General features: G+C 42.5%; 1 protein-coding gene across 1 annotated transcript; it reads right to left on the reverse strand.

Moving 5' to 3' along the window:
* Nucleotides 1–997: 997 nt before the first annotated feature.
* On the reverse strand, nt 998–20,823 carry C12H2orf92 (chromosome 12 C2orf92 homolog). Its single transcript, XM_060026349.2, is given in 4 exon segments — nt 998–1,130; nt 2,806–2,956; nt 5,165–5,278; nt 20,736–20,823. Coding segments are annotated over 4 exon segments (486 nt in total).
* Nucleotides 20,824–26,532: the final 5,709 nt, after the last annotated feature.

The raw sequence follows: 26,532 nt of genomic DNA on the forward strand, positions 1-26,532 counted from the left end.
CCTTCAAGTCAAGCCTTCGCTTGGGCCCTCAGGCCATGCCCCTCACGGGTGTCTTCGGCCAGGTCCCCCCACCCCTTGATTCGGACCCTTGGCTTAGGCCACACCCCTTCTTTGCATCTCTGACCTCAGATCTCGCTCCCGTCCTCGCCCTTCCTAGTGCGGCTGAGACGCCCCCGCCAGCGTGCTCGTGGCTGGGCTCCCCCACTGCCCCTTCTGCATCCCCTGACTGGCACCACAAGACAGTGTGCATCCTCTTCAGGTCGAGACGAGAAGGCATGAATCACACCTGGAGCACGTGGACCTGAGGGGCCGCTGTGGCCGCACGTGTGGCGGAACACATCCTCCCCCAGCCTCAGGACCCTCCCTCCCGGGGGGCGGGGGGCGGGGCAGCGTCCTTCTCTCTGGACCCTGCCTTCCAGTGTAGGGGCGAGAGTTGCCTGAGCTGCAATGGCTGCTCTCTTGAGCCTGCAACGCCAACTTGAGTCCCCCGCTTCTCACCTTTCTCCTCTGGACCCCAGCCCTCAGACCCCTGGCCCCTTTGGCCATGGGGACAGAGAGGCATAGACCGACTACCAAAGGGCCTCAGCCAGCTGCCTGCCATGTCCTCAGAAACCTGCGAGGGCCATGCCTGCTGATTCGAGCATCTTTGGTTGCCTCATGTATTTTGATATTGTCTGTATATGGGGTGCTCAATTCATATCTGTTCAGTGAACGGCTGAGAAAATGAAGCACTGCTATAATAAATGAATCCATTGTGTGTCAGGTCAGTCTTTGGGGAAATGTGCTAAGTCTCCCGTACTAGTCGTTAACGCCATTACCATTATGAGCATTCTGTGGTCAAAATTTTCTTGGTCCATTCAAAGTTGAGAGGAAAAGGTAAACATTTTGCAGCGTGCACCTCACAGCCAGAAATCCAACTGCCTCTCCACGGAGTCCGGATGGAGAATCGCCTCGCATCACGGCTTTGGGTGCTGGTTGGCTGGCCCCATCACCTGGCTTAGACGCTGGAATGTAACTTCAACTGTTCCTGTTTTCCTCCATGTTTTCTGGTCTTCTTTGCTTGAGACTTTTGCCACCAAGTCTTTCCATTCATTATAAAAATACTGTAGGTCATGTTTGCTGAAGGAGATCTAAAACAAAGCACACGGGAACTGTACCGCACAACTAAATGGGTAGCAATTCCTACCAGCTACTCCGTGGGAGGAAATAGCGGCTGATGTTTCTGCGGGGTGAGGACTCTATGTACTTCCCATCAGGAAGGCTTGTCGCGGGTGAAATTCATTTTGCCTCGGGGCACCACAGAGTCTCTGGGAAAATCCTTTCCCACCACGTTCTCATAACTAACACAGGCTCTCCACAGCTTTGATTCGTCTCTGTGGGACGGAGCCAGTCTTCACCACTTCACCCCGCCCCGCTGCACCACACAGCTTGCAGGATCTTAGTTCCCTGACCAGGGATCGAACCCGGGCCCTGCGCAGTGAGAGCGCAGAGTCCTAACCACTGGACGGCCAGGGAATTCCCCTTCACCACTTCTTTTGATACCTCTGAGAGACACGGAAGGGAAATGGTGAATCCAATGGATAAGCCCCAGTCAGAACTGTGAAGCCCGTCAAACTTATTTCCAAGAGGGCTTTAAATCTTCTCTAACTTCTGCCATACTCAGGATTCCCCTTTCGCTTCAGGGGACCCACTGCTCTCTCTCTCCTCTCCCAGAAAGCTGGGTGGGAGGCGATGGTGGCTGGCCGGAATGGGTTACCGGTCCCGGGAGCCTGGCATTTTCAAGCACACTTAGGGAAAGCAATGCAACTCTTGTGGGGAAATTTAAATACTGCAGAGTTTGGCAGGGATGGGATGGGGGGTGGACACTTCACCCCTCATCACACACCACGGCCTCCTTTCTCTGTGGACAGGCCGAGGACCTAACACAGTGCTGGGCAGGACGTGAGGGGCCTTGGAGAGCTGCTTTTCCCCGTGATCAGGAATGTGGGTCCCAAGGGATACAGACCAAGGCACATAATTTCGAGGCGCAATTACTGCAAATGCATAATCTTGTAAACTCTGCTTTCTAGTGCCTGCTCCTGGTTAGCACCACTGTGCTTGAGCCCTCTCATCAGGGAGATAGTTGAAGTACTTAACAAGTGGTACAGACATACACTGACTATTGAAAATGGCCACTGATGGAGCAGAGCCCTGGAGGCCCTCTCACCGCACCCCTCCGCCCCTCCGCACCAGCCATTAACCCTTCACTTGCTGGGTCATGGGGAAGACTGGGAAGTGTGGGGAGGTCCTGGAAAGGGGCTGTTTACCAACCAACAGAGGCATCTTTCAATATTCTAACCATCAGCGCGGCTGCAGCAGTCTGAACGAGCCGAACGTCAGCCTCCTCTCCTCTCCTCCTCAGCCTCATCCATCCCCACACACCTGGAGCTATACTTTGCCTTTCTTTTCTACATCCATATTCCTGTTTTCCAATCTTCCAGCCAGAGGCTGTACCATCTCGTCTTTCAGTGGTCCTCAGTATGGGAAGAGGTGCGGCCTCACCTCTGGTGGCCTTCAGAGGCAAGGATGGCCCAAACCAGGAAACCCTGAACCCAGCTGTGCATCAGAACCACAAGGCAGTGTCTGAAAACCAATGGCCTGGGTGATCTGCACGTCTAGGAGGCATGTCAGCTGATGCTGACGCACAGCCAGGCTCAGAGGTCCCCACTGTCCTCCTAAATCCAGGGTCAGAGGAAATTTGGGGGCAACGTTGGTACAAAAATCTGTGAGTTCTTGGAAGGAAGGCGGGCGCTAAGAGCTACTCACAATGGCTGTTTCTTCCTGATGTACGTGACCAACACCAGCAGCAGCGACACTGTGGCCGTGAGGATTCCTGCCACCGAGACAGCGGCGACGCTGATGTCCCTCTACAGAAAGCGCAGAAGCTGTGCGCATGGCATACTCCTGCTTGGAACATCTAAATGAGAAGACGCACGGCCGAGTAAACAGAGAGCGACGACCCTGTACGCCTTTGTAGGGACACCTGGTTGGTTCTGCTTGGAGCCAGAATGAAAACCTTAGCATCTTAGCTGCTGGTTCCACAAGTCCTCTTGGGGAATAAACTGGCTGTGTTTAGGAAAAGACATTCCTAACCTTTGATGGTGGAGGTGAGATGCTGAGGGTATGAGCTGGCAAACAGCAAAGCAACGAGTTTGGAGGTCAGGAGAGGAATAGAGGAGAGTGAAGATGGAGGGAGGAGACGGGGCCACTACAGGAGGTGAAAAGTCCCACTACAATGGCTTTTAAGAAAAATGGAATCACCCAACACAGCCATAAATAAATCTAAAAAAAGAAAAATGAAGTCAACAGCCATAAAAAAGAGTGAAATAACACCATTTGCAGCAACACAGATGGACCTAGAGATGGTCATACTGAGTGAAGTAGGTCAGACCAGGACAAATATCATACGATATCGCTTATATGTGGAATCTAAAACAACGATGCAAATGAACTTATTTACGAAACAGAAACAGACTCACAAAGAAAACACATTTATGGTTACCAAAGGGGAAGGGGGGGAAGGGAAAAATCAGGAGTTTGGAATTAGCAGATACAAACTACCATATATAAAACAGATAAACAACAAGGTCTTACTGTATAGCACAGGGAACTACATTCAATATCCTGTAATAAACCATAATGAAAAAGAATCTGAAAAAGAATATATATGTGTATATATATATGTGTGTGTGTGTGTGTGTGTGTGTGTGTGTGTGTGTGTGTTGCGTGTGTGTATATATGTATAGGTATATTCTGAATCACTTTACTGAATACCCGAAACTAACACAATATTGTAAATCAACTGTATTTCAATTAAAAATAATGGAGTCAAGTATTCAGTCTGAAGCTTTCACAGGGCAGTGATACAACCTCTTCTCTGCTGTCCCTCATCCCTCCTCCCCCACCCCCAGCTCCAGGTAATTCTGCCATATACATTATCTGCCTCGGGTGTGTAGGTTTGGGGGAATTTCAAGACATAAGGCAAACATGATGCCAAGATGATCCCAAGCTTTTTCAACCCTTTAGGGACTTGTAGAAACCTTGAGGGTAGATTTGGAATGCCACTGCATGTGGGCTTGGGAATACTGTCCAAGGCAATCTTAGCTAGATCTCAAGGGAAGCAGTCATCAGCTGCCACTGGGGACTCAGAGCTTCTGTTACCCCATTTGTAATGTGACCCAAAAGAGATAAAGGAATCAGGGAAATGGGGCACAGAGGTACAATGATAGGAATCAGATGTGGAGAGCCGCTGAGGGGAGCCTAGTGATGCAGGCGGGACATACTGGCCAAGGGCCTTCTTGGGTTATGGGGAGAAAACTGAGGCACGTCCAACTTCCCACCTTCGTCGATGCTATGTCAAGAGGCAGCAGCATCAAGCAACTTTAAGGGCTCTGTTGGAATAATTCAGCATTCAATTTCTTAGAGTTAGGAAGTGACAACCAGGTATAATTCTGTTAGTGGGTAGCCACATGGAGGGAGCGTCCTGGACTTGGTACCAGCATGTTGCCATGATGGCAAGTTTCTACTCACTCTGAATGGGCCCAGCCTCAAGTAATCCAAGGATGAAGATCAAGGACTAGGTTAACCTTTGGCATTTAATCCCTCCTGTTTGGTAGAAAGCATCAGTGCTCAGTAATGTCAAGGACTGTGATTATGATGCCCATGTTATGGATGACCCTGGCTTGTAGAAACAACATCAAAGCAGCATCTTTGGACTTCCCTGGTAGCGCAGTGGTTGAGAGTCCACCTGCCAATGCAGGGGACACAGGTTCGTGCCCCGGTCCAGGAAGATCCCACATGCCGCGGAGCAGCTAGGCCCGTGAGCCATGGCCACTGAGCCTGCGCGTCTGGAGCCTGTGTTCCGCAGCGGGAGAGGCCACAACAGTGAGAGGCCCGCGTACCGCAAAAAAAAAAAAAAAAAAAGCAGCATCTTTTTGAAAGGGTGGGTGGCAAATTCCTAGAGTTAGTTTAATGCATAATTTTAACTGTAGATCATGTGCTTTCATGGGTAAATTAAAGGTGTGCTGACACCTAGTCCATTAAAACACCATGAAAGGCAGAAGTTGCATTCTGAAGTCATCCATATGTAGGCACCTTATTTAGCTCACACTCTATAGATTATTACCTGGACTGATTGCTTCTTGAACTGTTCCTTTATTTATGGTTGTTAACTGCTCATCACTTACATCCCTGTTGAATAGAGAGGATTCTTTATCCCTCTTCTCCTCTGCAATGTGACCTACAAAAGACAAAATGGGTTCATCTAAAAACACCCAGCAGCTGTGATTAGTTCTGTTTTCATGATGAAAGTAACTGCCTCTAGAGTCAAAGTGAGGAGTTAGGATTTTGGAGAAAGGTCCAAACGGACATCAGTGTTTTGTTTTCGTTTATTTTTTTAACCTAACAAATTCCTGGGTAGACTGAGGCATGGTTCTCACCCTGGAGTGTGCTTCAGAATCACCAGGAGGCCTTGTTAAGACACAGATCGCTGGGCCCCACCCCAGAGTTTCTGATTCAGGAAGTCTAGGGTGTGGGGGCTGAGAATGCGCATTTCTCACTTTCCCTGAGTGATGCTGCTGCTGCTGGTCAGGGAGCACCCTTACAGGGCTCAGCCAGAACCTTTCAAATAGCTGCTGAGCCTCTCCGACCCCAGTCTCAACTAGTATAAAATAGAAATAATAAGACCTACCTCACTGATAACACAATGTTCGTGAAAACAATTCAGAAACCACAAAATACTATAAAAAAAAATGTTTCTTGAGGTATGTGGCCAAGATGGCAGAGTGGGTAGACCCTGAGCTCATCTCCTCCCAGGGGCACACCAAAGTCATGACTGTTTCCAGAACAACTGTCTATGAGAATGACCTGGAGACTAGTGGAAAAGACTTCCCACAACTAAAGCTATAAAGAAGGAACCACAGTGAGACAGGGTATAGTCAGTACCCACTCCCCAGGCAAGGTGACCCACAAACAGGAGGATAATCACAACGGTAGAGGTTCTCCCCAAGGAGCAAGGGGTCCAAACCCCACATCGGGATCCCCAGCCCCGGGCTCCTGCACTGGGAGGACGAGCCACCAGAATGCCTGGCTTTGAAGGCCAGCGGGGTTTGCCTACGGAAGAGCTAAAGAGCTGTAGGAAACAGACTCTCTTCTTAAAGGACACATGCAAAATCTCACACACTCTGAGCCCCAGCACAGAGGCAATAATTTGAAAGGACACTGGTCATACCCACTTGCTGATCTCGGAGAGGCTCCCAGAGAGGAAGGAGGCAACTGGGGACATAGGTGCTGGCAGCAGTCATTTTGGGGATCTTGTTCTACCACAGTGACCCTGGGGCTGGCAAGCACCATTTTGAAGTCCTCCCTCGAGTCTTTTAGCGCCGGGGGCCTGCCTGCCCACCAACGGACTGGCAGCAGTCCCAGGACCCCCCAGGCTGTGCAGCCAGCCACACCAGGCCCCAGCCCCCCAACACCAGCAAGCACAAGGCAGGGCCCGGCAGCCAACCAAGTCAGGGGCCAACTTCACCTACCAGCACATCCACAGTAGCCAGCCCTGCCACAACAAAAGAGCCCACCTGAGCACATAGCTCAAGTGACCAGAGAGGAGTGTGCTGCTGGGCCCCATGGGAAGTCTCATACACAAGGCCACGTCTCTAAGATGGGGAAACATAACTGACCTACTTAATACTTAGAAATAAACACAGAGAATTAGGTGGAATGTGGAAAAAATTAGTATGTTTCAAATGAAGGAATAAGACAAAACCCCCAAAGAAGAACTAACTGAAGTATAGATAAGCAATCTACCTCATAAAGAGTTCAAGGTAATGATCATAAAGATGCTCAACAGGGCTTCCCTGGTGGCACAGTGGTTGAGAGTCCGCCTGCTGATGCAGGGGACGCGGGTTTGCCCCAGTCCGGGAAGATCCCACATGCCGCGGAGCGGCTGGGCCCGTGAGCCATGGCCGCTGGGCATGCGCGTCCGGAGCCTGTGCTCCGCAACGGGGGAGGCCACAACAGTGAGAGGCCTGCGTACCGCAAAAAAAAAAAAAAAAAGATGCTCAACAAACTCAGGAGAAAATTGGAGGAATACAATGAGAAGTTTAAGAAAGAGTTAAAAAATATAAAGAAGAACCAAACAGAGCTGAAGAATGCAAAAACTGAAATAAAAAATACACTAGAAGGAATCAACAGTAAATTAGGTGATACACAGGAATGGATCCACAAACTGGAAGACAGAGGAGTGGAAATCACCCAAGCTGAACATAAAAAAGGAAAAAGAATTTTTTTAAATGAGGATAGTTTAAGAGACCTCTGGGACAACATCAAGCATACTAACATTCACATTGCAGAGGTCCCAGAAAGAGAAGAGTGAAATAAAGGGTCAGAGAACTTATCTGAAGAAATAATAGTTGAAACTTCACTAACCTGGGAAAGGAAACAGACATCCAGATACAGAAAGCACAGAGTCCCAAACAAGATGAACCCAGAAAGGTCTCCACCGAGACATAATTAAAATGGCAAAAATTAAAGATAAAGACTATACTCCAGGGACTTCCCTGGTGGTCCAGTGGTTAAGAATCTGCCTCCCAATGCAGGGGATGTGGGTTCAATCCCTGGTCAGGGAACTAAGATCCCTCATGCCACGGGGCAACTAAGCCCGTACGCCGTAACTACTGAGCACATGGGCCACAACTAGAGAGCCCATGCACCGCAACTACTGAGCTCATGCGCTCTGGAGCCTGCACACTGCAACTAAAGAGAAGACCACCTGGCACAGTGAGGAGCCCACATGCCGCAATGGAAGATCCCGCATGCTGCAACTAAGACCCAATGCAGCCAAAAATAAAATTTAAATAAATAAATAAATATTTTTAAAAAAGACTATACTCCAATAAAAATTTAAAGAAAAAGAAAAAAATAATAAAGATCAAGAGAGGATCCTAAAAGCAGCAAGTGAAAAGCAACTTGCTATGTACAAGGAAACTCCCATAAGGCTATCAGCTGACATTTCAGCAGAAACTTTGCAGACCAGAAGGGAGTGGGCATGATATGTTCAAAGTGGTGAAAGGAAAAAACCTACAACCATGAATACTCTACTCCACAAAGCTATCATTCAGATTTGAGGGAAAGATAAAGAGTTTTACAGACATGGAAAAGCTAAAAGAGTTACCACTGAACAAGCTTTACAAGAAAATTTAAAAGGACATCTCTAAGTGGAAAAAAAAAGACCACAACTGGAAATATAAAAATCACAGAAGGAAAGCTCATTGGTAAAAGCAAATATACAGTGAGGTAGTGGACCAAAAGACAAAAGTAGTAAAATCATCTACCTCCACAATAAGTAGTTGAGGGATACACAAAACAAAAAGATATAAAATATGATGTTAACAACATTAAATATGGTGGGGGTGCAGGAGTGGAAATGCAGGATTATCAGAATGCATTCGAACTTAAGAGACCATCAACTTAAAATAATCATATATAGGGAATTCCCTGGAGGTCCAGTGGTTAGGACTCAGCATTTCCACTGCAGGGGGCACAGGTTTGATCCCTGGTCGGAGAACTAAGATCCCACAAGCCACAGAGCATGGCCAAAAAAAATCATATATATATTATATAATATATGTTACAATAAATTTAAGAAGATTGAAATCATATCAAACATCTTTTCTGACCATAATGATAGGAAAAATCAACTACAAGAAAAAAACTGCCAAAAACATAAACATAAAAATTGCCAAAAATACACCCAACATGCACATAAACAACAAATAAGTCACTGAAGAAATTAAAGAGGAAATCAAAAAATACCCAGAGACAAATGAAAATGGGAACACAATGATCCAAATTCAATGGGATGCAGCAAAAGCAGTTCTAAGAGGGAAGTTTATAGCAACATTAGCCTACCTCAGGAAACAAGAAAAATCTCAAATAAACAATCTAACCTTACACCTAAGGAATTAGAAAAAGAACAAAAAATACCTAAAGTTAATAGAATAAAAGAAATAATAAAGATCAGAACAGAAATAAATGAAATAGAGACTTAAAAAGCAATAAAAAAAGATTAATGAAATTAAGAGCTCATTCTTTGAAAACATAAACAAAATCGATAAACCGATAGCCAGACTCATCAAGAGAAAAAGAGAGGGCCCAAATAAATAAAATCAGAAATGAATTAGAAGTTACACTTGACACCACAGAAACACAAAGGATTATAAGAGATCACTATAAATAATTATATGCCAATAAAATGGACAACCTAGAAGAAATGGATAAATTCCTAGAAATATATAATCCCCCAAGACTGAATCAGGAAGAAGAAGAAAATCTGAACAGAACAGTTACCAGTAATAAAATTGAATCAGTAATTTAAAAAAAAAACAAAAAAAAACCCTCCCAACAAGCAAAAGTTCAGGACCAGATGGCTTCACAGGTGAATTTGACCAAATATTTCAAGAAGAGCTAAGCCTATCCTCCTCAAATTTTTCCAGAAAATTGCAGAAGAAGGAATGCTTCTGAACCCATCTATGATGCCAGCATCACCCTGATATGAAAACCAGATAGAGACACCACAAAAAAGGAAATTTATAGGCCAATATCAGTGATGAACATAGATGCGAAAATCCTCAACAAAATTAGCAAACTGAATACAGCAATATATTAAATGGATCATACACCATGATCAAGTGGGATTTGTTCCAGAGATACAACAATGGTTCAATATCTGCATAAATCAATCAATGTGATACAGCACATTAACAAACTGAAGAATAAATACCATATGATCATCTCAATAGATGCAGAAATACCTTTTGACAAAATTCAACATCTCAACAAAGTGGGCGTAGAGGGAACATACCTCAACATAATAAAGGCCATATATGACAAGCCCACAGTTAACATCATACTCAATGGTGAAAAGCTGAAAGAATTTCCTCAAAGATCAGGAACAAGACAAGGATGCCTACTCTGTCCATGTTTATTCAACACAGTATTGGAAGTCCTAGCCAGAGAAATCAGACAAGAAAAAGAAATAAGAGGAATTCAAATTGGAAAGGAAGAAGTAAAACTGTCACTGTTTGCAGATAACATGATACTATATATAGAAAATCCTACACACACACCCCAAAAACTATTAAAACTAATAAATGAATTCAATAAAGTTGCAGAATACAAAATTAATATAGAGAAATCTGTTGCATTTTGTACAGTAACAAAGAACTATCAGAAAGTGAATTACAAAAACAATCCCATTTACAAATGCTTTAAAAAGAATAAACTACCTAGAAACAAATCTTACCAAGGAGGTAAAAGACTATACTTGGACAACTACAAGACTTTGATGAAACAAATTGAAGACAACATAAACAAATGGAAAGATATACCATGCAGTCTACAGATTCACTGCAATCCCTATCAAAATACCAATGGCATTTTTCACAGAACTAGAACAAATAATTCTAAAATTTGTATGGAAAAAAACGAAATATTGCCATTTGCAGCAAATGGATGGACCTAGAGATTATCATAATCAATGAAGTAAGCCAGACAGAGAAAGACAAATATTATATTATATCACTTAGATGTGGAATCGAAAAAACAATACAAATGAGCTTATTTACAAAACAGAAACAGACTCACAGACACAGAAAACAAACTTATGGTTACCAAAGGGGAAAAAGGTGGAGGAGGGATAAATTAGGAGCATGGGATTAATAGATACACACCACTATACGTAAAATAGATAAACAACAACGATTTACTGTATAGTACAGGGAACTATATTCAATACCTTGTAATAACCTATAATGTAAAAGAACCAGGAAAAAAAAGTATATATATATATATATATATATATATATATATATATATATATATATATAACTGAATCACTTTGCTGTACACCTGAAACTAATACAATATTGTAAATCAACTATACTTCAATCAATCAATCAATGAAATGAGGAAAAAATAAAATAAAATTTGGGCTTCCCTGGTGGCGCAGTGGTTGAGAGTCCACCTGCCGATGCAGGGGACACGGGTTCGTGCCCCGGTCCGGGAAGATCCCACATGCCGCGGAGCGGCTGGGCCCGTGAGCCATGGCCGCTGAGCCTGCACGTCCTGAGCCTGTGCTCCGCAACGGGAGAGGCCACAACAGTGAGAGGCCCACGTACTGCAAAAAAATAAAATAAAATAAAATAAAATAAAAATTGTATGAAAACACAAAAGACCCTGAACAGCCAAAACAATCTTGAGAAAGAAGAACAAAGCTGGAGTATCATGCTCCCTCATTTCAAACTATACTATAAAGCTACAGTACTGACATAAAAACAGACACAAAGACAAATGGAACAGAACAGAGAACCCCTAAATAAACCCACGCATTTATGGTCAATCTATGACAAAGGAGGCAAAAATATACAATGGAGAAAAGACAGCCTCTTTTTTTTTTTAATAAATTCATTTATTTTATTTATTTTTGGCTGCTTTGGGTCTTCATTGCTGTGCACAGGCTTTCTCTAGTTGTGGTGAGCGGGGGCTACTCTTCATTGCGGTGCAGGGGCTTCTCCTTGCGGTGCTTCTCTTGTTGCAGAACATGGGCTCTAGGAGCACGGGCTTCGGTAGTTGTGGCATGCAGGCTCAGTAGTTGTGGCTTGCGGGCTCTAGAGTGCAGGCTCAGTGGTTGTGGTGCATGGGCTTAGCTGCTCCGCGGCATGTGGGATCTTCCCAGACCAGGGCTCAAACCCGTGTCCCCTGCATTGGCAGGCGGATTCTTAACCACTGCGCCACCAGGGAAGCCCAAGACAGCCTCTTTAATAAATGGTGTTGGAACAACTGGACAGTGACACATGCAAAAGAATCACACTGGACTACTTTCTCACTCCATGAACAAAAATAAACTCAAAACAGATTAAAGACTTAAATATAAGACCTAAAACCATAAAACTCCTAGGAGAAAAAATAAGCAGTTAGCTCTTTGACACCAGTCTCAGCTATACGCCTCCTCAGGCAAGGGAAACAAAAGCAAGAGCAAACAAATGAGACCTAATCAAACTAAAAAGCTTTTGCAGGGCTTCCCTGGTGGCGCAGTGGTTGAGAGTCCGCCTGCCAATGCAGGGGACACGGGTTCGTGCCCCGGTCCGGAAAGATCCCACATGCCGTGGAGCAGCTGGGCCCGTGAGCCATGGCTGCTGAGCCTGTGCTCCGCAGCAGGAGAGGCCACAGCAGTGGGAGGCCCGCATACCACAAAAAAAAAAAAAAAAAAAAAAAGCTTTTGCACAGCAAACTATCCACAAAATGAAAAAGCCACTTACTGAATGGGAGAAGACATTTGCAAATAACATATCTGAAAAGGGGTTAATATCCAAAATATACAAAGAACATATACACCTCAATATCAAACAAACAACTTGATTTTAAAATAAGCAGAAGACCTGGATAAACATTTTTTCCAAAGAGGACAGGCAGATGTCCAACAGACACAATAAAGGATCCTCAACAGCACTGAACATCAGGGAAATGAAAATCAAAGCCATGATATCACCTCACATCTGTCAGAATGGCTATTACCAAAAAGACAAGTGATAACAACTGTTGGCAGGGATATGGAGAAAAGGAACCCTTGAACACTGTTGGTGGAAATGTAAATTGGTGCAGCCACTATGGAAACAGTATGGAGGTTCCTCAAAAAATTTAAAATGGAACTATCATATGATACAGCAATTCCACTTCTGGATATTTCTCCAAAGAAAACAGCAACACTAATTTGAAAAGATATATGCACCCCTATGTTCACTGCAGCATTATTTACAATAGGCAAGATATGGAAGCAACAGAAATGTCCATCAATAGAGGAATGGGACTTCCCTGGTGGTCCAGTGATTAAGACTCTGCGCTTCCAATGCAGGAGGTGCAGGTTTGGTCCCTGGTCGGAGAACTAAGATCCCACATGCTGTGGGGTGTGGCCAAAATAAAAAACAAGAACAAAATAGAGGAATGGATAAAGAAGATGTCATATATATATTCATACACACACACACACACACACACACACACAAAAGTCTTACTCAGCCATAAAAAAGAATGAAATCTTGCCATTTGTGATTACATGGATGGACCTAGAGAGTATTAGGCTAAGAGAAATAAGTCAGACAGAGAAAGACAAACACCGTATGATTTTACTTACATGTGGAATCTGAAAAATGAAGCAAATGAAGACACATAACAAAACAGAAACAGACTCATAAATACAGAGAACAAATTAGTGGTTGCCTGAGGGAAGGAGGCATGGGAGGATGAGTGAAATAGATGAGGGAGATTAAGAGGAACAAACTTCCAGTTATGAAATAAATATGTCACAGGTATATAATGTACTGCATAGGGAATATAGTCAATTATATTGTAATAACTTTGGCGACAGATAGTAACTAAACTTACTATGGTGATCATTTTGTAATGTATAAAAATATTGAACCACTAGGTTGTACACCTGAAACTAATACAATATTTTAAGTCAATTATACTTCAATTTTAAAAAGAACGTTTCTTGAATTTCAAGGGCAATACAGAAGATTAAATACACTGAAATATTCATTTATTGGTAGAGGGACCACAGAATGGCTTAGTAGAAACAGACAGGGTTGAAAAACTGCAGCTAATTCTGCAGCTTTGGGGTGAATCTGTCTAGGAAGTATGTGATAACAGCCTCACATTTCTGGAACAAGAAATAAATTTATTTTTTATTCAACTTGTCTTAGAAAAAGAGAGAAAACTCTCAGCTTAAAATGACTCATAATTACTTGACTTTGGAAGAGCCAGCTTGTCAAATCAGGGTCAAGGAATTAACAACCACAGACAGAAAACCCTGGATAACATAGAGTTAATCTACTAAGGGGTTGTGTTTGCCTTGCTCTTTCATAGAGTTTTTTTTAAAAAGATAGACTTGCCACTTGAACGCAAATTTTTACATTCCTTGTCTCTGTAGCACAAAAACAAAACCTAGAATCAGGAGTCACTATATATACTTATCATCAATATGGTCATAAGTTCTCATTTACCTAAAGATCTTTGAGCGTTTGGAAGATGTTTTTCACATGTGGTGGGTTGTGATTTTGGTCATTTGTTGGATTATTTTCTGTGGGAAAAAAATAAGCACAATTACCAACTTTTGCCAAATACCGTCAGTTTCCAAGCTTTATTTCAACTTTAGAAAGCCACTAACTATGAGAAAGTAGCAGTCCATAACAAGAGCAAGCACAAGGAGCAAATCCCCCACGCATTTCCATGATGTGGACTCAATCCAAGCTGTCAGTCAGTAACACCCTGGGCCTGGTAAAGTCATCTTCAATGAGCCCAGAACCAAGAAATTTTGGCTTTGTGCTCAAGGAGAAGTCGAAGTTTTACATCTCCATAATTTCTTTGGGTGTTGTTTGTTTGTTTTGCTCTCAGGAGACTCTAGCATTGAAATGCACCTTTGATTATATGTTAACAGCACTTAACAGCTACACTGTTAACTGAGGACTAGATTCCCTTCAGTGGAGCTATGATCATTATGACCTTGAACTCTCCTGGGTACACTTTTTCCAAGACACTTCACTTCTAAACAGGATAATTTCCTCACCCCTCTTCCTAGCCGGCCCTCTGCCTTTCTTACCATTAATTCTGGTTTTTTGAGAGGTCACTACTGCTAAGGAAGAGGTACAGACATGGTGGTCTGGGATTTCCTGGTCCCCACAGAGTAGCCTCAGAGCAGCTCCTGGTCTCTGAAGAGGGGCCTGGTCGGCCTTCTTTTCTTGTGGGGTGTCACCTTCACCACTGTATGCAGGGCCTCCTCAGGCCTCTTCTTTGTTCACCTACTCAAAACACCTTATCAAGCAGACCTGCCTCTCTTTTAATCTCCCAAAGCTCCATGCAAGTATAACCTAAAGCACTTTTAACATACTTTCAATTTTAGCAAGTTTATGTCCAATGATTATTAATGAGACTGACTGTCTTACTAGCTGTGAGCTCTTGGAAGACAGGAATGCCCCATTTAGCTCTCCAGTTCCTGGCACAGTGCCTACCACAGGGAAGGAGAGCGACAGCTGGTCTTGAGTAAGAGAAGGAATCTTCAAGAATCTTGACTGCAACCTCATGAAAGACTCTGAGCCAGAACCACCGGCTAGGCCTGTCTGGTTGGCCAAGATTGCAGTAGTTTGAAGGCTGAAAGGCACTGGAGGGTCTGCTTCCTAGATGGCTCACAAGCTGTTGGCAGAAGGCCTCACCTCCTCATTGGCTGTAGGCAGGAGGGCTCAGTTCCCCATTACAGGGGCCTCCCCTTAGGACTGCTGGAGTGTCCTCACATGGCAGCTGACTTTCCTCTGAGTGAGCAATTAACCGAAGAGACAGCCAGCCGGAAACCATAAGGTCTTTTACGACCTAATCTATGAAGTGGCACATCATCACTTCTGCCATATTCTGTTCATTAGAAGCAAATCACCAAGTCCAGCCCACAGTCAAGGGGACAGGGATGAAGCTCCATCTTTCAGAGGGAGGGGTATCAAAGAATTTGTGGAGATATTTTAAAACCACAGCAGGAATAAAATTCCAAGGAAGACAGTTGAACAAAAAGGAAACATTCACTTGTGTCCATGTGAACATGAGGATTTTAATCAGCTACCTCTGCTTTGGTGCAAGAATTGTGGATGGAGAGAAGTGATACCCTTACAGAGGCATCTACACTCTGCAGGAAGCCTGGACCTGGGTATGCAACCTGTACCATTAAGCAGAGACCCCCTGAAGGACTTCCAAGATATTAAGTTTAGCCACATGAAATTGGAGATCTCTGATCATTTTTGACCTACAAAAACAGTAAGATCAAATGAGTCTACCTAACAGTATAGTCCCAAGGGAGGATTTCTAGTCTACATATTTCTTCTAATTTGGAGGCTCCTAGAAACCCAACATCATGGATTATCAAGATAAGTGTGATGATCAATTTGTAATGTGATCCTTTGTTAACAAAGAAAATATGGAATTGGCTTCAAGCCAAATTTAGATCGATCACTGCATACCTTGGGGATCTGGGAAGACAGAGGAAAATAAATCCATTTTGTGCTTAGGAAGTGGTCAAGCATCGAGTAAAGCTCCGAGAAGGGAGAAAAAGCAATAAGGCCGATGACCGAAGGACACTTTTCGAGAAGGTGATGTCATTTTTGGGAACATGCAAAAGTCCTAGAGAAATCTACCAACATGGCCAGCTGGGACATGCCACAAAGTCTGCGAGGGAATGGTATACTTTTTCCAGGGGAACAAGCCCCCTCCAGTGTCATAACCAGGGTGGGGAGGGGGACAGGAATGCTCACTGTCAGCATCTGTATTTGACAGTCCTTTCATATAGCAACTACTTGAAAGGAAAATGCTACCCTCCCTGTTCTCCACTGGCAACGTTTCGAGCACATCAGCAGCACAGGTGGAACCCACTCAGCAGAAGACAGAAGGAGGTCTTGCCCTGGGTACACTGGGCATCTGGTCTAGTGAGAAAATCTAAGAACCAGTCATAAGAACTACAAATTATTGTTCAATGTGGTGTCTGTGAAACTCTTTCTGCCTAAAAGTTCTTCCAGGTGTCCTTAAAAGGGATACAAATTATGCAAGTGTAACTGGTGTGTCTTACAGGCATTCAAACAGCGGCACTGTCTCCTACTAGCTTCTTGACCTCCGGCAACTTACTTAACTTCAGTATCTACATGTGGAAAATGGGGGCATAGTAATAATGATGCTACACACATAGGACTGCTGTGGGCATTAAATAGTGTAGTTGAAAACTCCTTTGGTACTCAGTGCTCACTGTACATTAATTTTATCATTATAACAGTGATTATTATTTTTTCAGAATGTACCATTCACTCATTCATTCACACATTTATTCCTTTAGCAAATCTTATTAAGCTCCTACCTTATATCAGACCCTTAACTCCTCAGCCCTGGGGAAAGACAGTCTAGTGAATGCAACAGTTATTGTTATGATTTGTCTTATGGTCATTTCAGCATATGTACTAGAAGGATGATTACCAGTAAATTTAAAGGGGGAAATAGACACTCCTAAATACAATAAGGCATTCAGTAGAATATAATGTATGCAGAGAAAAGGTGGAAGTTATAAATTAATTCTGATGTTAAAAGAACAAACATTTTGTCCTGGTTCCTATGAAGGAAAATAGCACTTCCTTATTTGAAAGCAATTAACAGAAGGAATTGCTTTACAAATCAAAAGACCAAGCTAGAGAGTAAGCTGTGTGTCCCCCAAGTAGATCACTTAATTACATTTAAACAATGAACAATTGTGTTTATTATTCAGGGTGTCCTAGTACTATAACGTGCACTCCTGGACAGGCCACACCTAACATTTGCAGGGACTAGCGCAAGAGTACAGATGGAGACACACCCATCATATGTATCAACATTTAAAAGTTCTAAATTGTGACTTGGTCTGCATTCCCACACAAGGACTTGCAGCCCACTGCTTCCTTGGTGGCTAAAGGAACCCCACTTCCCAGGATACACTGAAGCAGGACAGAAGCTGGAACCAGGCCCAGGACTCCTGAATAGTGACTGGACACACCAAATCTCCCTATGATCAAGTGGGATTTATTCTAGGAATGCAAGGTTTGTTCAATATTAGGAAATCCATTAATATCATATACAATACTAGTAGACTTAAGGGAAAAATTAAATCATATGAATAGTTACAAAGATCCTGACAAAATTCAACACCCATGCCTGTTTTTAAAAACACACAAGTAGGGTTTCCCTGGTGGCGCAGTGGTTAAGAATCCACCTGCCAATGCAGGGGACACGGGTTTGAGCCCTGGTCCAGGAAGATCCCACATGCCACATAGCAGCTAAGCCCGTGCACCACAACTACTGAGCCTGCGCTCTAGAGCCCGTGAGCCACAACTACTGAGCCCATGTACCACAACTACTGAAGCCCGCGCACCTAGAGCCTGTGCTTCACAACAAGAGAAGCTACCGCAATGAGAAGCCTGTGCACCACAACAAAGAGTAGCCCCCGCTCGCCACAACTAGAGAAAGCCCACGTGCAGCAACGAACACCCAACACAGCCAAAAATAAATAAATTAAATATTTTTTTTTAAAAAAATGCAAGCAAAGAGAAATTGACAGATACATTCTCAATGTGAATATATGTACACATATGTATATATATATGTATGTATGCATTTATGTGTGTGTATATGTATGTACCTTAGTCATCTTGGTTCTATAACCAGTGTCTAAATCAGGAAATGCTAAAGGCATTTCCTCTAAGAGCAGGAACAAGGCAGGATGCCCACTGCATCTCCATTAGTACTCAAGATTGTCCTAGAGGTATTAGCATAGACGATTAGACATGATAAAGAAATCAGCAGCACAATAATTGGTAAAGTAAAACTATTTCCATTTTCAGATGATATAATGGCATAACCTAGAATTGCATGAGGTGGTCGAATATAAAATTAATATACAGAGCTTCCCTGGTGGCGCAGTGGTTGAGAATCTGCCTGCCAATGCAGGGGACACGGGTTCGAGCCCTGGTCCGGAAAGATCCCACATGCCGCGGAGCGGCTGGGCCCGTGAGCCACAATTACTGAGCCTGCGCGTCTGGAGCCTGTGCTCTGCAACAAGAGAGGCTGCGACAGTGAGAGGCCTGCGCACCGCGATGAAGAGTGGCCCCCGCTTGCCATAACTAGAGAAAGCCCTTGCACAGAAACGAAGACCCAACACAGCCAAAAATAATAAATAAATAAATAAATTTTTTAAATAAATAAATTAATAAAATTAATATAAAGAAGTCAATTGCCTTTCTACACCAAAACACTAATTAGGTAGAGGATATAATGGTAGGGAAACCCCCCTTTACAATGACACAGAAGATTAAATTACTTAGGAATAAACTTAAGATATGTACAAAATCTACATGAGGAAAACTTTAACACACACTGAAAGAGCTCAAAGTAAACTTAAAGAAATTGGAAAGACCTCCCCTTTTCTAGGATAGGTTTGACTTACTACCCATTTCCCCAAAGTGAAATTGCATTATAAATTGCATTATAAATTGCATTATAAATTGCAAGCAGTGCCAATAAAAACACCAACAGGCTTCTAATCAAGTTAGACAAGTTAATACTAAAGTTCATGGGGAAAACAAACATGCAAAAATAACCAGGAAAACACTGAAAAAACAAAAACTGCCCAAAGGGGACTAGTCCCGCAAGACATGAAAGCATACTGTCTCAGCCTCTGTAATGAAAACAGTGTAGTACTGTCGTGTTCAGAGACCAATAGACCAGTGTTTAGACTAGAAAGCCCAGGAAAAGACCCAGTACTTATGGGAATTCAGTATACGATAAAGGGGGCTTCTCGGGTCACTGGAGCAAAGATGGACTTTTTAATAAATGGTGTTGGGACAAATGGGTAGCCATTTCACAGAAAAATGGGATGATGTGGACTGTGTTGACGAAGCCATTCTAGCCCACGTGTGGTCCTCAGCACAAAAGCATCCTCTCACTTCTCCCAGCGGAGACCCAGGCACCAAAGAGATGCCCAACTATATTTAATTTATGATTATCATGCAATTTACAGAAGGAAATGTGTACTGTAAATTCAGGGATAGTAGAAGTATTCATTTTAAAGAGACTTCTGTGGTAAATTGATCTCCGAAAACCATCTCAGCCAATGGTTCCAAACACCAGGGGCTGGTATCTGGCCAACCGTATCCAAGTCACTCAGAGAATATGCAAAGATGTGCAGAACCTGGACTCCGCTTCTAGAGATTCTTGGTGGGTTCCAAGAATACGGATTTTTAATAAGCTCTTTCCATTCCACATCCTCTTCCCCACGGCTGATGCACAGTTGGGCTTGGGAACCACTGACCTAGTTCCTATTCCTGCACCCAGGAAAGACCACCTATTCACCAACTCAGACAGTGACATATTTGGCCTTTTTGTTTTGTTTTGTTTTTTGGCCACACTGCATGGCCTTCAGGATCTTAGTTCCCTGACCAGGGATCAAACTCATGCCCCCTGCAGTGGAAGCACTGAGTCCTAACCACTGGACGGCCAGGGAATTCCCTATTTTTCTTTTTAAATTTTTACATCTGTCTAGGGAAGAAATGATGCATGGGATTCTAGTTCCTCTTCAGAGCCCATTCGCTTCCATCATAATCAGATCTGAGATGAGCCTTTGCTTTGATGGAGAGAACGCCTCTGGGGTACCACTTCCAGAAAGTGCTCAGCCCCTCACTAGCCCCGTCCCCCAGGGGTTGGGGAGAGACTTCACTGTTCAGTTTGGGAGAGGGATTCAGGTGCCTGTTACTGGCTCCTTTCTCCTTGCCTCTGTCTCTCTGTCTCTATCCCTCTGCACAGAGCAAACGTTTTGATCTGCTCCTCTACGCTGTGAATTTTACAAAAGCAAACTCTCTCATGGAGGGGGTTTGGAGAAGGCAAGGGTATCCTAAACCTTACCAGTGACTGGAGCACTCTTCCTAGTTCCAGGTGAAGCACCCACATTAGCCAGCCAAGTATTCCTGGAGAGAATTGTCTGAGCTCCATCTGCTGGACCCTCAGCTTAGTCTCACATTTGGTTCTGAACTCAGGCAAGAGGAAGAAGAGGTATCACTTATTGACCCCTAACTCCAATTTTATCTATTTGCATTTACTATTATTGGAAATTCTGTCCATACTGCCAAGGAAAAATTCTGATTCAGAATTCCCATCAACATTGGCTCCTGTGATGATAAAACACATGAAAACAAATTGAAAAATTTTTATCAGTACACCCTTACAAGCCCCTTGGGCCCATATTTTCAGTGTTTTTTAAATTCTTTTTCTTTATGGTTTATCACAGGGTATTGAATATAGTTCCCTGTGCTATACAGTAGGACCTTGTTGTTTATCCATCCTATATATACTAGTTTGCATCTGCTAATCCCAAACTCCTAATCCAGTGTTGAAATGCTAACAGAATTCAACTTGTACTTGGAAATGTGTGTTTGAAAGTTTATATGTTATTGTAGAGTGAAGCACCAGCTGATTGCTGATTGCAGAGGCTGGAGCCCAGGCAGATGCTGTGGGAAAGGAACCTCAGGAGTTGGAATTCACATCTGTATGCAATATTCCAACAAGTTCTCACTCCTCTGCTACCCAGGCACTAATATGGACTGCTGACAATTTCTGATTCCCATTTCTATCCTTATGACCTGTGATCGAATACCTGCCTTAATTCTCAAAGTGTTACTTAAAACATAATAATGATATGAAGCTGCTTTAAAGGGAAGAGTGTGTTCATCACTTTTGTTATTTCTACGGCTGGGCCTAGGGCAAGTGATTTTTTTTGTCCTTGGTCTTATCCGTGGAATGAGGTACTAAAGACTGCACCAGCTCTCACCCAGGGCTAAGATTGGCCTCAAACCAGGTCACGCACGTGGAAGTATAAAGCGTGTTTGGCGGAAAGTTATTACACCACTCAGGGCTCCCGGTGTAAGAAACGGTATAAACACCATTTGCAAGTCCAGTCCCTGTCCTCTGAATAGCCTCCAGAGAGTAAGAACCTGTCGGACACATGAAGTTGAGGGATTTCCCCAAAATAGAAGGATAGTTACACTTTCATCTTGGAGGTTATAGAGAGGATATCAGACAATTCTTTCCTTCATATCTCTATTTGTCTTTGCTGCACAAGTAGCTGTTTTAAAGAACAGTAAAATGGTAACTTAGTACCTATAATACAGTACATAGGCCTATAGAAAAGTGTGATCTTAAAGAGTTTTAAAGACATATACTTGCTTTCTTTTGTGTCTTTGTAATTGATTTGCCTGCTGTTCTTCTTGTTTCTTCTAGAATTTCACCTCAAGTGAAGTAAATAAAGGCATATTAATACCAGCAGTGGAGACCTGATATTTTTCCCTGTAAAGCAGTCTATAAATACAGTGAATAAATAATACAAACTCAACGAATACGTGAAATTACACTCTAAAATTCCTTCTCTTGGGAAGGGAAATTCCAATAACATAAATCATTTCTGAAAAATTTTGATTCCACTAGATGTCCGGGGCAGTAAACATTGCCCACTAAAGATATGTAGCTAGAAACTTTGTCCCAAATCTCATGATATGTAGTGTCATAATTTTCCTTCTTATTCGTGCTGTCATTCTGACCCATCTCTGAGACTTTCCCCAGGATGGCCCATAAATATGGGTGAAGGCCGGAGGGTAAAAATAAAGCAAAACAGAGTTTTAGTCAGAAAGCTCTTTGTTTATAAACTGTTCCTAATTTTTCATGATTACATATTTTGAACTATATTAATTTCTCCTTCCCTTTTAAAGTTTTCAGTCTTCTACTATTCCCTGGGGACAGCAGTTTTGTTTGTCCTTCTCGGTTTACTTTGAAAAGCAACAGAAAATAATCATCACAAATTCCATTCATTTTGTGTATATTCTGAGTCCTTTTTCAAAGGTTGTTGGTATACTGGTGGGTGGTCTACTCACCTGATGGAATAAATGCTGACAATAAGGACACAAAAAGTTTAACCATTACTTCACTCATTCAAGATGGTGAGTTCTCACATCCCCTTCCTTGATGAATGCATTGACCTACAAGTTCCTGAACTGTTGCTCAGAGAGAACTTGGCAAGTTTATCAGTGGCCCACCAATGCCAAGGCCAACACTGGCCTGGCACTGGGTGGGTCAGTAGGCCTAGGGGGGTGATGGGATCCTTCTAAACCCTGCACCAGCCAGCCAACTTCAGATGCAGCCACTCCCCTTCCACACACGTGGGGCTGGATTCAGAGACACAGAGCACCTGCCAAGAAGAGAAAAGTGTTCTCATTCCTAGATGGGAATTTCTGAAAGCGTGGATAGTGGGACTGCAAGAGCTATGTGCATCCATTCATTCATTCAGTTATGGTCACTGACCACCAATCAACCAGCCAGACAGTACCGATCTCTTTTTTTTTTTTTTGTGGTACGCGGGCCTCTCACTGCTGTGGCCTCTCCCGTTGCGGAGCACAGGCTCCGGACACACAGGCTCAGTGGCCATGGCTCACAGGCCCAGCCGCTCCGCAGCATGTGGGATCCTCCCAGACCGGGGCACGAACCCGTGTCCCCTGCATCGGCAGGCGGACTCTCAACCACTGCGCCACCAGGGAAGCCCTTGAAGCCTCTTTAACAGCACACATGGAAGAAGGGCAAACCCAGAATTCCTGAAATGCTTTTTCTGCATCAGTTGACATGATCCCGTGGTTTTGTATTTCATTCTGTTAATGTAGTCTATTACATTGATTGATTTTCCTATGTTGAACGATGCTTGCATTCCAGGAATAAATCCCACTTGGTCTGGTGTATAATCCTTTTAATACGATGTCGGGTTCGGTTTTCTAGCATTTTGTTGGGGAATTTTGCATTTATATGTACAACTGATATTGCTCTGTAGTTTTCTTAAAACGTCTTTGTCTGGCTTTGGTATCAGGGTATACTGGCCTCTTAGAACTAGTTAGGAAGCGCTTCCTCCTCTTCAATTTTTTGGAAGAGTTAGAGAAGCATTAGTGTTAGCTCATTTATATGTCTGGTAGCATTCACCAGTGAAGCAACTTGAATCTGGGCTCTTCCTTGTTAGGAGGTTTTGATTACTGATTCAGTCTCTTTGTTTATTACAAGTCTATTCCAATTTTCTATTTCTTCTGAATCAGTTTTGGTAGTTTGTGTGTTTCTAGGAATGTGCTCATTTCGTCTAAGTTATCCAGTTTTTTGGCATATGATTGTTCATAGTATTCTCTTATAATCCTTTTTATTTCTGTGATTATAGTAATGTCCCCACAATTCTTAACTAATAATTGAGGCTTCTCTCTTTTTTTCTCATTCAATCTACCTAAAGATTTGTTAGTTTTGTTATCTTTTTAAGGAACCAATCTTTGGTTTCATTGATTTTTCTCTATTGTTTTTCTATTCTCTGTTTCATGTATTTCCATTCTATTCTTTATCATCTTCTTCATCCTGCTAGCTTTGAATTTAGTTTGCTATTGTTTTTCTTATTTCTCAAAGTATACAGATAGGTTAGTTGTTTGAGATCTTTCTTATTTTTAATGTATGCATTTATAGTTATAAATTTCCCTGTTAGCATTGTTTTTGCTGCATAAGTTTTGGTATGTCGTATTTGATTTTCATTCATCTCAAGGTAATTTCTAATTTCTTATTGGTTATTTAAGAGTCTGTTGCTTTATTTCCACATATTTGTGTATTTTCTAGTTTTCCCTCTGTTGTAAACTTCTAGTTTCATTCCATTGGGATCAAGAAAGATACTTTATATGATTTATATCTTCTTCAATTTATTCAGAGTTGTTTTGTGGCCAACATATGGAGAACGTTCTATGTGCACTTGATAAGAATGTATTTTCTGCTGTTGTTGGGTGGCGTGTTCTGTACATGCTTGTTAAGTCTAATTGGTTTATACTGTTGGTCAAGTCTTCTATTTCCTTATTATCTTTCTAGTCCTATGTGTTATTGAGAATGGGTTACTGTCTCCAACTATTATTGTAGAACTATTTCTTCATTCAATTCTGTCCATTATTGGTTCATATATTTGGGGGTTCTGTTGCTGTGTGATATGTGTTTATAGTTGTTATGTCTTCTTTCTGTGTTGAACCCTTATCAATATATAACATCCTTGTCTTTTGTAAATTTTTTTATTTGAAATCTGTTTTGCTGGAAAATAAGATAGCTACTCTTTATTTTTTTCCTTATGGCTTTGAGTTACTGTCTAGTATTGTTTCATTTCAGTCTGAAGTATTCCCTTTAGTATTTCTAACAGGGCAGATCTCTTAGCTTATATTTATCTGGAAATGTCTTAATTTCTCCTCCATGATCAAAGAATAGTTTTGTCAGATGCAGAATTCTTGGTTGACAGTACTTTTCTTTCAGGACTTTAAATATGTCATATCACTGCTTCTGGCTTCCATGATTTTTGTGTTGAAATCGGCCATTAATCGTATTGAGGATCCCTTGTACATAATGTCGCTTCTCTCTTTCATGCTGACAAGATTGTCTTTTGATTTCAACAGTTTGACTATAATGTGCTCTAGTGTCGGTCTCTTCCATATACCTTGCCTGGAGTTTGTAGAGCTTCTTGGATGTGTATAATCATCAGATCTGGGAAGTTTTGGAGCATTATTTCCTCAAATATGTTCTCTGTCGTTTGCTCGCTTTTCCTTCTGGGACTTCTAAAACGTATATGTTGGTACTCTTGATGGTGTCTCACAGTCCCTCATGCTCTGTTTATTTATTTCATTTTTTTCTTTCTGCTCCTCAGACTGGATAATTTCAAGTGTCCCAGGTCAAAGTCAGGGATCCTTAATTCTGCCTGTTCAAATCTGCTGTCACATCCCTCCAGTGGGTTTTTCGTTTCACTTACTGTACTTTTCAACTTCCGAATTTCCCTTTGGCTCATTTTTCTAACTTCTTTTTTTTTTTTTTTAAACATCTTTATTGGGGTATAATTGCTTTACAATGGTGTGTTAGTTTCTGCTTTATAACAAAGTGAATCAGTTATACATATACATATGTTCCCATATCTCTTCCCTCTTGCGTCTCCCTCCCTCCCACCCTCCCCATTTTTCTAACTTCTATTTCTTTACTGATATTCCTACTCTGTTCAAACATTGTTTTCCTTATTTCCTTCTTTGTCCATCATTTCCTTTACTGATTAAATATATTAAAGACAGTTGATTTAATATCTTTGATGAATAATTCCAGTGCCTAGGCTTCCTCAGAGATGGGTTCTTACTATTTCTTTTTTTTTTTTTTTCCTGTGAATGGGCCATACTGTCCTGTTTCTTTGTATGCTTCATAATTCTTTTGGTGAGAGCTACACATTCTATTTGGGTAACTTTGGAAATCTCATTCTCCCACTCCTCAGGGATGGACAGTTTCGGCTTGTTGAGGGCTGGAACCATGCATTTGTGACTTCTCCAAACTATTTTGGCAAAGTGTATATTCCTTACTGTGTATGGGTGCTGAATTTCCAGTTTGTTACGTCTGCAGTCACTCGGTGGCCTGACAAAGGTTTCCGTAAGTGTCTATATTTCAAAAGGAGAAAAACAAAAAATACTGTCTTTTTAATCTCTTTGACAGAATTTCTTGGAAGCTCTTGAGGTCATGATAGTGAAACTATCATGTGAAATGGCCAGCCTCAGTGCCAGCCCTCAGTGGTCAAAGGCAGTGATCAACACACACCCAGATTCTGGCACCAGGAAGCCACACTGAGAATGTGGGCTGCAAAACACTTGGCTACCTGCCATGGGGCTGGGGGATGGAGAACGGTAGGATCTACATGGAACACTGAAATTCACTAAAATTTACCAACCTCTTCATCAAGCTCTTTACTGGACTATGCAAATGTTCATCTCTTGTTCCAAAATAGTTGCTTAAGATAGATCTTGCCAGCTCAGTTCTAGCTTCGGTGAAGAG

This window comes from Delphinus delphis, chromosome 12 (assembly GCF_949987515.2).
Source record: "Delphinus delphis chromosome 12, mDelDel1.2, whole genome shotgun sequence".
Classification (NCBI taxonomy): Eukaryota; Metazoa; Chordata; class Mammalia; order Artiodactyla; family Delphinidae; genus Delphinus; species Delphinus delphis.